This window comes from Elephas maximus, chromosome 9 (assembly GCF_024166365.1).
Source record: "Elephas maximus indicus isolate mEleMax1 chromosome 9, mEleMax1 primary haplotype, whole genome shotgun sequence".
NCBI lineage: Eukaryota > Metazoa > Chordata > Mammalia > Proboscidea > Elephantidae > Elephas > Elephas maximus.
The window spans coordinates 107,453,283-107,466,220 of NC_064827.1; the positions used below are offsets into that span (position 1 = coordinate 107,453,283).

Below are 12,938 nucleotides of genomic sequence, written 5' to 3' on the forward strand. Positions count from 1 at the left end.
TCTGTTCTCTAGGGTCGACTCGACAGCACTGGGTTTGGGTTTTGGTTTCTACAATAAGTTAATCATATATGATATCATTTATAAATGTTTCACATTCATAAATTTTTTATTCGATTGCCATTAAATTAAAATTCTATGTTAAATAAAACGAAAGCATACCAAAAGAAATCCTTCAAACGTAAACATACAGGCATCATTAGCACGCAAATTTTTCCATTTAAATGATAAAATACAATCGTATTCATTTGAGGAGTTAGAATAAAGGGATGTGTAGTAAGGCAACTCCCTTGTATGTAGTACTACAAATGGTATACTACTTCCTTCATGATTCTAGTACTCTACTACTCATTTGGTATTTGATAGCTCATGTTGGGGTTACTGGAAATTTTGAATATGTGAAAAGAACCTGTTGTGTTGGAGGTTTTTTCCTTTCTTTCCAGCAACCTCATATACAACAAAAATGTTGCCCAGTCCGGCGCCAACTTCATGATCATTGATATGGTAGAGTCTATTGTGGCCACTGTGTATTTTAGGTGCCTTTCAACCTAAGGGCTCATGTTTTTCTTCATCTATTGAGATGATCTTAGAAATTTTCTCCTTTAATCTCTTATAATGTAGTAAATTGCACTGCTAGATATCATGATTTTAAACTACACTTCCATTCCTGAGGCACACTCAGCTTGGACATGATAGATAATTACTATTTTGTTACTATTTCTCAAAGTCAGATTCAGTTCACAAGTATTTTTTTAGAATTTTTGCATCTATGATCATAAGTGTAATTGGCTTGTAATTTTCGTTTCTCATGCTGTCCTTAATAGAGTTGGCTATCAGGATTTTACCAGATTTACAAAACAAGTTGGGGAGTGTTTCTTTTTGCTAGTTTTAGTGTTCTCTGGAAGGATTTACATACATCTAGATTTATCTATTCCCTTGAATATTTGGTAGAACTGTACAGCTACCTTGATCTGGTCTTTTTCTTGCAGGGGCATTCTCAACTATCGAGTTTCTGTAACAGATTTATTCAAATCTTTTCTTTTTTGATCTATTTTTGAGGAAGTACACATTAAAAATTTTGGCATGAATTTTTTTTGCAGTACACTCATATTTTTCTAATCTCTGAATTCTCTTTAGTTTTGCCTTATTTTTCATTCCTAATGTTTGTTTCTTTTCTCATTTTTCTTGATACACTTTCCCAGAGATTTGCCTACTTTATTAATCTTTCAAGGAATTAACTTTCGGCTTTGCTGATAATCTCTATTGTATTTTTTATGGCACTTTCATTCACTTTTTTCTTTAGTATTTTCTTCAGGGTTAGTCTGTTCTTTTTGTAACTCAAGTTGGATGTTTATAACATTAATTTTCAGCTTTTCTTCTTTTTCAATATAAGCATTTCTTACCCTCTAAGTAACAATTTCCCACAAATTTGAACACGTATTATTTCTATTATTATTCAGCTCTAAGTGTACTAGGATGTTGGATAAGGAGGACTCACAAGATGAAATCAGAATATAAATTCATTTATTTGCCACACTGCTTATTCAAAACCACTTTGAGGGTTAATTTTTTTCCAATGCCTTTGAATGGAAACTAGGAAAAGTCTCATGATTCTTTTGGTTTCTCTTAATAAAAGAAATCTTGTGGTCACTTTTAGCCACTAAAACCAAACAAAACAATCTCAGCTTAGTAATTAGTAAGTCCACTGTGGTACAATATTTAAAACTTTAATACTTATGCAAAAGCTAAGTTTCTCCCCCTGAAAGCTCAGGCCTGCTAAAGGTGAGTTGTCTGCAGTGGAAACTGTGGGGGTGATTGCTTCTTTTATATACTTTATGTCTCTGTGTTCCTCCCTTCTTACTAGGCTATTTCTGACTTCTTCAGGGTTGATTTGGGGAAAAGGGAGATAAAGTAAGGAACAGGAAAGGTTTTAGTATTGCCAAGAGATTGCATTAGGCTCTCAATGGACATCTTTCTCTCAAAGGTTGCTTTCCTATGTTCTTCAGAGTTACTCCTTCACCCTAAGCATCGACTAGTGTTTTTTTCTTTTTAGCTGTACACAAAATACTGTGTCTTACAAGCCATTGTGTTTTAAGTTAGAATCTAGTCTAAAATTCTAATCTTAAGTAATAATGTACTAGGAGCTATTAGCCAAAATATTAAACTGAAGCAATAGCTATGCGGAGCGCAATTTCAAGTGGATGCTTTCCATTGATAGCAACAGTAACTGTACCACATATATTGCTTACTATGAGCCAGGCACTGTTTCAAGTGTTTTACTTAATTATCTTATTTAATTCTTACAACAACCCCTTATAGGTAGGTTACCTCATTTTATGGGTGAGGACACTGGCTCACAAAGAGGTTATGTGACTTAGCCAATGCCTCACACATATTCGATGAGTGAGATGTTTCTTAGACCACTATGTTTATCTGCTGGTAAACAGAAATGTTATTCTAGAGAAGCAGTTGATGAAAATATACTAATTTTTAAATTTGTTTAAGAGTGGATATCTATTTGCAGGACAAATAGCAATACAGCTTTTCTCGTTAAGGCCCTGTGATAGGCAGAATAATATTCCCCTCCCCTGGCCAAAGATGTCTACGTCCTCATCCCAGGAGCCTGTGAGTGTGGTACTTTGTAATGTTACTTAAGGTACAGACGTTGAAAATGGGGAGATTTATTCTGCATGATCCAGGTGGGCCCAATCTAATCATATAAATTCTTAAAATAGGAGAACCTTTCCCAGCTGCAGTCAGAGGGAGATGTGAGTATGCAAGCAAGAAGGGTCAGACAGATGCAATGTTGCTAGCTTTGAAGATGGAGGAAGCTGGTATTCTCCCTGAGAGCCTGCACAGAGGAACTCAGCCCTACTGACACTTTGATTTTACCCCAATGAGACTCCAGTGGGTCTTCTGGTCTACAGAACTGTAAAAACACATTTGTGTTTTAAGTTACCAAATCTGTGGTAATTTGTTACATCAGCAATAGGTAACTAATACAGGCCCATGCAAGCTAACCTAATTAAATATTGTACAGTATGTGAAAACTGTACTGTAACAATTACAGGAACCATTTTTGGATTAATCAAGCTATAATGTCTAGAACAGTTTTAGATAGGCAGTATCTATTTAATTAACTTGAGCAGTATGCTGCCCTGAAGATTCTTACAAAAACAGTCTGGATGGTTTTCTTAAAGTAGCATTCTCCCATAATTTGTAATACACACCACTGGTAATTTTAGATGGTGCACGGAAAAAAAAACACTTTAAATTGTAGTAACGTTTCCTTTTATTTAAGACAGGAGTTGCTGGTTTTGTACTCACAGAAGTGCTTTATGGTTTACTGTATTTTTAATGTGTCTACCCAAGAAAACGCGCTGATTTCACGCAGTCTCCCTCCCCTGGCATGTCCTAAAGCGTTCGCGTCACATACAACTGAGCAGGACTCAAGAAGGGTCACTCGCTCGCCTCCTGAAGTTCCTAGGGGTGCGGCAACACCACAAAGTTACCACGCACCAAATATAAGCCAAAGAGCCAGGCTCGCGGGGACGACGGTCTCTTTTCAGGTTGCCACTCTCCTTAAACTAAAAAAACCCAAACCCATTGCCGTCGAGTAGATGCCAACTCACAACGAAGACTCAAGCCCCCAGTACATGCCAGACACTCTCAACAACAAAACGCACTCAAGGCCAGCGAGCAATCTCAAGCATCGCGATGCTTGCAACTATCCGGGACTTCAGGTTACAGCCCTCTGGGGAAGAAACCAAGATTGCTCCGCCCATAGTAAAAAAACAAAAACGAGCTTTTGTTCTCGCGAGATCCCGATGACAGTTCAGCCGCCCGTTATCGCGGGATTTTCCCAGTCCCGGCTGCCGCGAGCTGTAAGATGTAGAGCGAGGCCTAGCAATAAGAGGGAGGGGAAGGGGTCGCCATGTCCTTGCCTTGTCTTCCACCAGAGGCGGAGGCGGCGGAGCCCGAGACGACTTGGTGAGCGTTGCCTCGGCAGCCTCCCACAGCGCCCTCCGATTCTGCCGCTGCCTCGGACGCTGCCATCTTCTACTTCGTGGATCCCCTGAGCCTCCACCTTTGCTCGCCGCCGTCCGGTGGCTTCGGGTTCCAGGGGGGCGATGGTCGGAGGGCCGCGGGAAGTGTTGCTGGTGTCCTCCGCCGGCCATCTGGTGTTAAATGCCGCCGGGCTGCCAGGCTCCTCCCCCTGGCCAGATGGATGTCTCTGCCCCGGAGTCCCGCGCGGAAACCGCCGGCAAAGGTATAGGCTCTCGGATCGCTGCTCTGCCCGGACACCTGTCTTTACTGCGCCGGGTGGACCCGTACCTGCCAGTACCCTTCGGGTTTGGATTTTACCCTGCGGCTCCTCTGAATGACTGCAGGAGATTGCGAACCCCTCTAGGAGATTACTTCATCTGGAAAATTGGGATCGTAACTGGGTTGTTGACATTACTAAATGAGATGGTGAATGCAGAATACTTACGTGGCCCAGAGGCTGGCCCATAGTAGGCGCTCAGTTAATGTTAGATATTTTTATTCTTAATCTTTGTATGCCTTAGTTGTTAGTGAATGGTAAGATTTTGTTGTTTAGTAGATGAATAAGGATTGAGGTATTTAGTTCAGTTTACCTTTATTTCACCAAGAGCTTAATATATGATGTACTGGGTTACCAAAAAACCCAGTGCCGTCGAGTCGATTCTGACTCATAGCGACCCTATAGGACAGAGTAGAACTGCCCCATAGAGTTTCCAAGGAGCGCCCGGTGGATTCGAACTGCCGACTCTTTGGTTTGCAGCCGTAGCGCTTAACCACTACGGCATCAGGGTATCCATGTACTGAGTTAGAGCCTTGTATTCCGCCTTTATTTTTTTATTGTGTTTTAGGTGAAAGTTTACAGTGCAAATTAGTTTCTCATTCAAAAGTTTGTACACAGATTGTTTTGTGACATTGGTTGCAATCCCCTCAATGTGTCAGCACTCTCCCCTTTTCGCTTTACACCCCCCGGTCCCCCATGTCCATTGTCCAGGTTTCCTGTCCCTTCCTGCCTTCTGTCTTTGATTTTGGGCAGGGGTTGCCCATTAGGTCTGCTATACTTGATTGAACTAAGAAGCACGTGAGTGTGTTATTTGTTTATATAGGCCTGTCTAATCTTTGACTAAAAGGTGGACTTTGGGAGTGGCTTCATTTCTGGGGGTGTCTGGGGACCATAGTTTCAGGGGTCCCTCCAGTCTCTGTCAGACTAGTAAGCCTGGTTTTGTTTTTTTTTTATGAATTTGAATTTTGTTCTACATTTTTCTGCCGCTCTGTCTGGAACCCCATATTGTGATCCCTGGCAGAGCAGTCTGTTAGTAGCTGGGCACCATCTATTTCTTCTGGGTTCAGGCTGGTAGAGGCTATGGTTCATTTGGTCCATTAGTCCTTTGGTATATTCCACCATTAACAGATCATCAAAAAAGAGTTTAAAATAAGAAAGGTGCAGTAATCTGCCACAAGTCATTTGGAATGCCTTCTTGCCCCAAATTCATAGCTTTCATTACTGATAGTGATATAACAAAACCTACGAGGTATTGAGTTCTTGTTCTGTTCTAGCAATATGCTGAATAAACTTATCTACATGCTTTCATTTGAGGCAGATCAGTCTGATTTAAATTGATTAGGAATTCAGAGCTGAAGTTCAGAGAGTTTAAGTAACCTGCCTAAACTCAGAGGGCTAGGAATTGGTGAAGCTCTAACTCAGGTATTTACGACAATACAAATACCTGCTATAGCCCAGCAGGTAAAATAAATAGATGAAACTCCTGAGTGGAGGCTATGGTGACTGAGATGTTCATACCTCAGTTCAGGGGGTGTTTTAGTTACTTTGTGCTGCTTAACACAAATACCGCAAGTGGGTGGCTTTAAAGAACAGAGCTTTTCTCATAGTCGAGGAGGCTAGAAGCCTGAGTGCAGGGCTTTGGCTATAGGGGAAGGCTCTAGAGAAGATCCTTGTCTCTTTCAGCTTCTGTAGCCGTGGTGTCCCTTGGCATCTGCTTCCCCCCTTCTCTCCCTTGTATCTCTGTGTCTATCCTGGTGTTTTTATAACTCAGCAATGGTTAGGTTTAAGATCCACTCTATGCTGGGATGATCTCAACTGATTGATTACAGTACATTAGATTATGTTGTAGAAGGTGATTACATTAGATGTAAGGTCAGTGCATTACATATTACATTATGTTGCATTACTTATGTAAGGTAATCTGCTCTACCCGAGGCCAACTGATACAGTCACCTGGAACTACTCCATGACAGGAGTTAGGCTTGTGTTTGTTTGGTCAAACAACTGGGAACCATAGCCTACCTAAGTTGACATGTAAAATTAGCTGTCACAAGAGGGCAGGGACTACTCAGCTCCATGGAATTGTTTATTTATATGTGAGCTAGCATAGCATGGAAGCTCTGGTGGCTTAGTGCTTAAGAGCTATGGCTGCTGACTGAAAGGTCGGCAGTTCGAATCTACCAGGTGCTCCTTGGAAACCCTATGGGGCAGTTCTACTCTGTCCTGTAGGGATGCTATAAGTCGGAATTGACTCCACAGCAATGGGTTTTTAGTAGCATGGCTACAAGTTCTGGTGTTGTTAGTTGCTGTCAGTCGGCTCCGACTCATGATATATAACAATGAAGCATTGCCCAGTCCTGCACCATCCTCACAATCGTTGGTTAAAATCCGGGCTCTGTCACTTAATAGCTGTGTGACTTTGGGCGGGTGGTTAGCCTTTGTCTCTTCCTCATTTATAAAATGGAACTAATAATATTGCTTATGCGGTGTAATGAAAAGTTGTCACGAAGCTTAAATGAGCTCCTACATCAAAAGCACATCCTAGTACACCGAAGCCCTCAAATGTTAGCTGTATATAAATATTCATGGGTTCGCTAAGCATTTATGGAGTTTTAGACATTGTAGGTGCTCGGGATATAGCAGTGAACAAAAATCCCTGCTCTAAGGGACATGTGCTTAAGTTGGGCAGCAGGCTTGCCAGTGCAATACGTCATGTGATTTCTTGACTGTTGCTTCCATGGGCATTGATTGTGGATCCAAGTAAAATGAAATAATTGACAAATTTTAGTATTTCTTCTGTTTATCATGATGTTGCATATTGGTCCAGTTGTGACTTATTGGTCACAGTTGCTTATAGGTCCATGCTTTTTCTTTTCTTTATGCTGAGGTGTAATCCATAGTGAAGGCTGTGGTCTTTGATCTTCATCTGTAAGTGCTGTAAGTCCTCTTGACTTTCAGCAAGCAAGGTTGTGTCATCTGTGTAACACAGGCTGGTAACGAGTCTTCCTCCAGTCCTGATGCCACATTCTTCATAGAGTCCATCTTCTTGGATTATTTGCTCAGCATACAGATTGAAAAAGTATGGTGAAAGGATACAATCCTGATGCAGACCTTTCCTGACTTTAAACCAAGCAGTGTCATCTTGTTCTGTTTGAATGACTGCCTCTTGTTCTAGGTACAGATTTTACATGAGCATAATTAAGTGTTCTGGAATTCCATTCTTTGTAATGTTATAAGTATAATTTATCTTGTTTCTGTTATTTGGAAAAGTATTTATGTGAAGTACTTTATTTTCTCATAACAGTAGATAAATGAGGTATTACTTTATGAGCTAGATTTGAAAACTTTATTTTCTTCTTTATTTTTGTAGACAGATGGTGTCCAGGAGAAAGATGTCTTGCCCCTTCTCCAGATAATGGAAAGCTTTGTGAAGCAAGCATAAAATCTATCACAGTGGATGAAAATGGAAAGTCATTTGCAGTCATTTTATATTCAGATTCTCTAGAAAAGAAAGTACCGCTTCAAAGACTTCAAGAAGTAAAATCCGTTAAAGATTGCTCCAGGAATTTTATATTTGATGATGAAGATTTGGAAAAACCTTATTTCCCAGATCGAAAATTTCCATCATCTGCTATTGCTTTTAAATTATCCGAAGATGGAGACTGTATTCCTTACACTATTAACAGGTATTTGAGAGACTACCAAAGGGAAGGAGCCCAGTTTCTCTATGGACACTACATCCAAGGAAGAGGGTGTATTCTTGGTGATGACATGGGACTTGGAAAAACAGTACAGGTATTTACTTTAATGGCTTTATAATTAAAATTCAGTAAAGTCATTTTATTATGTATATGAGTGGCTACCATATGCAAATCTCTATTCTTACTTCCGGATGTTATGATGGTTATTCTGTCTCTCTCTCTCTCTCCCCCTCTCTGTGTTACCCACTAGACAGTAAAGTCCTCAAAATTAAGAACAGTGTTTCAGTCATTATTTTATCTTCGGTACTTATTTAGTACCTGCAGCATATATCGTTCAGAAATGATTGTTTGGTATAAGTTGGCTTGATTTTACCTTTGGTGGTACTAGTACTAAGGCATTAATTATATTTGAAATAGTTCCTTGGTAATACTTTATGGAAGGAAAGTATTCTGACATTTGGTAAGAGACTGCGTTGCATGGTTACGTTGATTTCCCGTGGGTGTTTAGTGCATATTGGTTGGAGTTTATCATTTCAGAAATGTCCTACTCTGGGGCCCCTGGGCTACTAGGAGTTCTGTTAATGGACTTCAGAGAGGCCCCCTAGTTCCCTGAAATGTACACCAGAATTTGTACATGTGTGTACCTTTCTACAGAGTGGATCTGTGTTATCTGTTGCTCTATAACAAACTACCCCCAAAATTTAGCAGCTTAAAACAACACTTGTTTATAATCTCACAGGTTCTGTGAGCCAGGAATCCAGGTGCTGCTTAGCTGGGTCCCCTGGCATGTCTTTCACAAGGCTGCAGGCATCTCCAGGCTGGACTGGGAAGGATTCATTTCCTAACTCACTAACATGGTTGTTGGAAGATTCAGTTCTTTGTGGGTTGTTGGACTGAGGCCTCAGATTCTCAGGAGCTATTGGCTGGAGGCCTCCTTTGGTTCCATGGGCCACTTCACAGAGCATCCTACAGCATGGTAGCCTGCTTTATCAGGGCGAACAGTGAGAGGGCAAGAGAATGCTAGTAAGACAGAAGTCATGGTCCTCTGTCACCGAATCACAGAAGAGCCATGCTCTTAGTTTTGCTGTATTCTGTTCATTTGAAGCAAATTGCTGTGTCCAACCCACACTCAGGGACAGAGATTACTGCGTGCCATGAGGTCCTTAGCTTTCATTAGATTTTCGAAGAGGCTTGTGACCCAAAAAGATTAGAGTTGTGAATCTAGACTTTGTACTAAACAATTGCTGTGGATTTTTAGGAGTATTTGTCTAGTTTGTAATTAAGTCATTTCATGTTTTCTTCATTATAATTTTAATCTTCCTGATACCTCCTTTGGTTAGTGGAATTCAGAGGTATGTGAAAATCTAAGGTTAACATTTAAAAATAGCCAAATGAAGTCTTTCAGTAATCATATGACCATGGGCTATACTCACTGTTCCTTTAAACTGAGGCAATACAGACAGTTCTAGGTTTGCACGTTGGAAGTACTAAAGAATTGCTTGTGGAATGAATTTTTTTGAGGAGAGTAGTTCGCAAATTAAAGACGGGTCTTTATGAATCTACCATTTGACCAAGATATCCAGATAAGTACTAGAGCAAATAAATAAGTAAATAAAGCCCTACTGTGACTATCTTTGGAGCCCTGGTGGTGCAGTGCTTAAGAGCTCAGTTGCTAATCAAAAGGTCAGCAATTCAAATCCACCAGCCACTCCTTGGAAACTCACGAGGGCAGTTTTACTCTGCCCTATAGGGTGGCATTATATAGGGTGGCGTAGTGGTTAAGTGCTACAGCTGCTAACCCAAGGGTCGGCAGTTCAAATCCGCCAGGTGCTCCTTGGAAACTCTACGGGGCAGTTCTACTCTGTCCTATAGGGTCGCTGTGAGTCGGAATCGACTCAGTGGAACTGGGTTTTTTTTTTTTTTTTGGCAAAGGGTCGCTATGAGTTAGAACCGACTCAATGGCAACAGGTTTGGTTTTGGTGACTATCTTTATGTATACTTTTGCTGTTTTATGCACCTGCTAGAATGTTCTTTAGAGCCCTGGTGGCGCGATGGTTAAGTGCTTAGCTGCTAACCCAAAGGCCGATGGTTCAAACCTAACAGCGGCTCTGCTGGGGAAAAGACCAGGTGATCTGTGCTCCCCGTAAAGATTACAGCCTAGGAAACCCTATGGGGCAGTTCAGCTCTGTTCTGTAGGGTTGTTATAAGTTGAAATTGACCCAACAGCACACTACAACAACAGAATATTCTTTCCCACTCTCCTTTGACTAGCCAGTGCATGTTCATCTTCAAAAATTATTCAACAAACAGGTTGCCTGAGGATGCAACAAGAAGTGACCTGCAGTTTGGGGACCACCACCCTAAAACCTAAATACAATTCAAATTCCTGTGCATGTTTTAATCTCAAAGTTGAAGCTTAGCTTTCATCTCTGAAGCCAGTGTTACACAGAAATTTTATTTTATTTTATATTTGATAGGATTATTTTTAAAGTTGCTGATACTACTGCATGATTTTATTTTACCTGACTCACTGAAATCACAATTTTGTTGGAAGACCTTGAGCTGTTGTGTTACATGCTGTGAATGTACTATGAAAGGCTTTTTTTGTCCTAAATAATGTATTGTGTTTTCAGTGAAAGCTTACACAGCAAATTGGGTTCCCACTGGATAATTTCTGTTCACATTGTCCAGTGACATTAGTTACATTTTTTGCAATGTGTCAGTATTCTCTTTAATTGTGTTCTGGTTGTTCCATGTTCATGCTCTGGTTTCCCTGCCTCCTTATCCTCTCATCTTTTCTGTAGAGTAATTGTTGATCCTTTGGTCTCACATAGTTGGTTTTTTAATGGGGGATCGTACTCACGGGCCTAGTAAGTCAGGACATTTTGAGAATTTGAGTTCTGTTCTTCATTTTTCCTCTGTTCTATCAGGGTCCATTTCTTGTGGCCTTGATCAGTATGGTCGATAGTGGTAGCTGGGTACATCTAGTTCTTCTGGTCTCGGAGTGGATGAGGCCGCTGCTCGTGTAGGCTGTCAGCCCTGTAGACGAGTTTGTTCTGAGATTTTTGGTTTCCTTCTTTTTCTTTTGCTCCTGTGAGTAGAGACCAAAAGTTGTATCTTAGATGGCTGCTTGCAAGCTTTTAAGGCCCCAGATGCTACTTACCTCACTAGGATGCAAAACATGAACTTTGCGAGCTGTCTTATGCCGGTTGACCGAGTTGTCCCATGAGACTAAGGTCCTAAGTCTTCAAACGTAGAAAACCAGTCTCGCAGTGTTTGGTTATGGCTGAGACATATATGTAACTGTGTCCTCTCTGAATATATATGTGTAGAGACACACATATCTGTATGTGTACGTACATATAGATACTTCCATCTGTGCACAGGTATGTACACAACTGTACCTACGTGTACACCTATATGCCTATACACATACATATGTGACCATACACTTACTTTTTGGTTATTATTAGTGTTGTTGCCAAATTATATATGTTATATTCTTTAGCACAAATAGACCTTTGTGCACTTCTCAGTGACATCATTTACTTTGGTCAAGCTGTGCTCATTAAATCTACATTCAGTGCTACTTTTCCCATCAACAAAAATAACCAGTATCTACCATCTTGAGAGTGATTTACCCTCCCCTCCCACCCGTCCCTCGTAACCATCAATGAAACTTGGTCTCTGTACATGCATCTATTATTGTCTTCTTATAAAGCTGGGATGTTACAATATTTGCCCTTACGTAATTGACTTATTTCACTTAGCATTATGTCCTCCAGATTCATCCATGTTATAGTATGTTTCACGGACTCATCATTGTTCTTTATGGTTGTGTAGTAATCCATTGTATGTACCACATTTTGCTTATCCATTCCTCTGTTGAAGGACACCAAGGCTGGTCCCATTTTTTTGCTGTTGTGAATAGTGCTGCAATGAACATAGGTGTACGGATGTCTGTCTGTGTCTCTTTTATTAGATTTTTAGGGTGTATAACTAGTAGTGAGATTGCTGGATCATAAGGTATTTCTATTTCTAGTTTTTTGAGGAAATACTATAAAAGGCTTTAAGGGCTCATTTTCAGAAAACTGAAAAATTGTTTCTGTACTGCTTTTGATACTTAGTTTGATTGTCTGATCTTTGGGAACTTAGTTCTCTGGCTATTGTTCTTGTAACTTGGAGAATTAATTTCTACGTAAATAAGCTGCTTGGGAGACTCATTTAAGGTAGAGGCATTTATAGAGATGATGACTAAGCCAGTTGAAGAAATATGAACAATGGTTAATGAGTTCATTAGAATTTCAAAATGTAGTAGAATCAAGTGATGATGAAAATAGGCCACTGGCATTCACTGTTTCAACTACAGTATTTATCTTTTTTTCTGCTTCATTTTCTGTTTTCCTGATTTCAACCCTTAAGTATTCCCCTTCTTACATTTTAACATGACTATTTTTTTTATAGGAAGGAAACCCTGGTGGCGTAGTAGGTAAGTGCAAGGGCTGCTGACCAAGAGGTTGGCAGTTTGAATCCGCCAGGTGCTTCTTGGAAACTGTAGCGGGCAGTTCTACTCTGTCCTGTAGGGTCACTATGAGTCGGAATCAACTCGATGGCAGTGGGTTTGGTTTTTTGGTTTCTAAAATATGAACTAGAGCTCTTTTCTTTATTGTTTTATGTACCAAATAAAGTTTCCTTTCCTCGTTTCAAATTTAAAAGCAGGTAAACTTAATACTTTGCATTCTTCAGAGGATGAGGATTGAAAAATGTCCATTTGATTTAGTGACATGGAAGTCATTGGTATCTTGAGCACCAAGCATTTTACTGAAGTGTTGGGTGCACAAGCCAGGATGGAGTACGTGAAGACATAGACATGGGAGTATGCTTACCTTTTTAAGAAATGTGGCTTTCAAGGGGAC

The 12,938-nt window shown here is 40.3% G+C and overlaps 1 protein-coding gene across 4 annotated transcripts in view; it reads left to right on the forward strand.

The window, feature by feature from the left end:
• Nucleotides 1-4,177: 4,177 nt before the first annotated feature.
• ERCC6L2 (ERCC excision repair 6 like 2) overlaps nt 4,178-12,938 on the forward strand; it is a 142,659-nt gene continuing 133,898 nt past the window's right edge. For 3 of the 4 annotated variants that reach the window (XM_049894851.1, XM_049894848.1, XM_049894852.1), the window contains exons 1-2: nt 4,178-4,267; nt 7,692-8,116. In XM_049894851.1, the coding sequence (XP_049750808.1) occupies nt 4,186-4,267; nt 7,692-8,116 (507 nt within the window). In that variant the 5' untranslated portion in view covers nt 4,178-4,185. Of the gene's footprint in view, nt 4,268-7,691; nt 8,117-12,938 lie in introns of those variants that run through there. The other variant, XM_049894849.1, reaches the window with a different exon arrangement.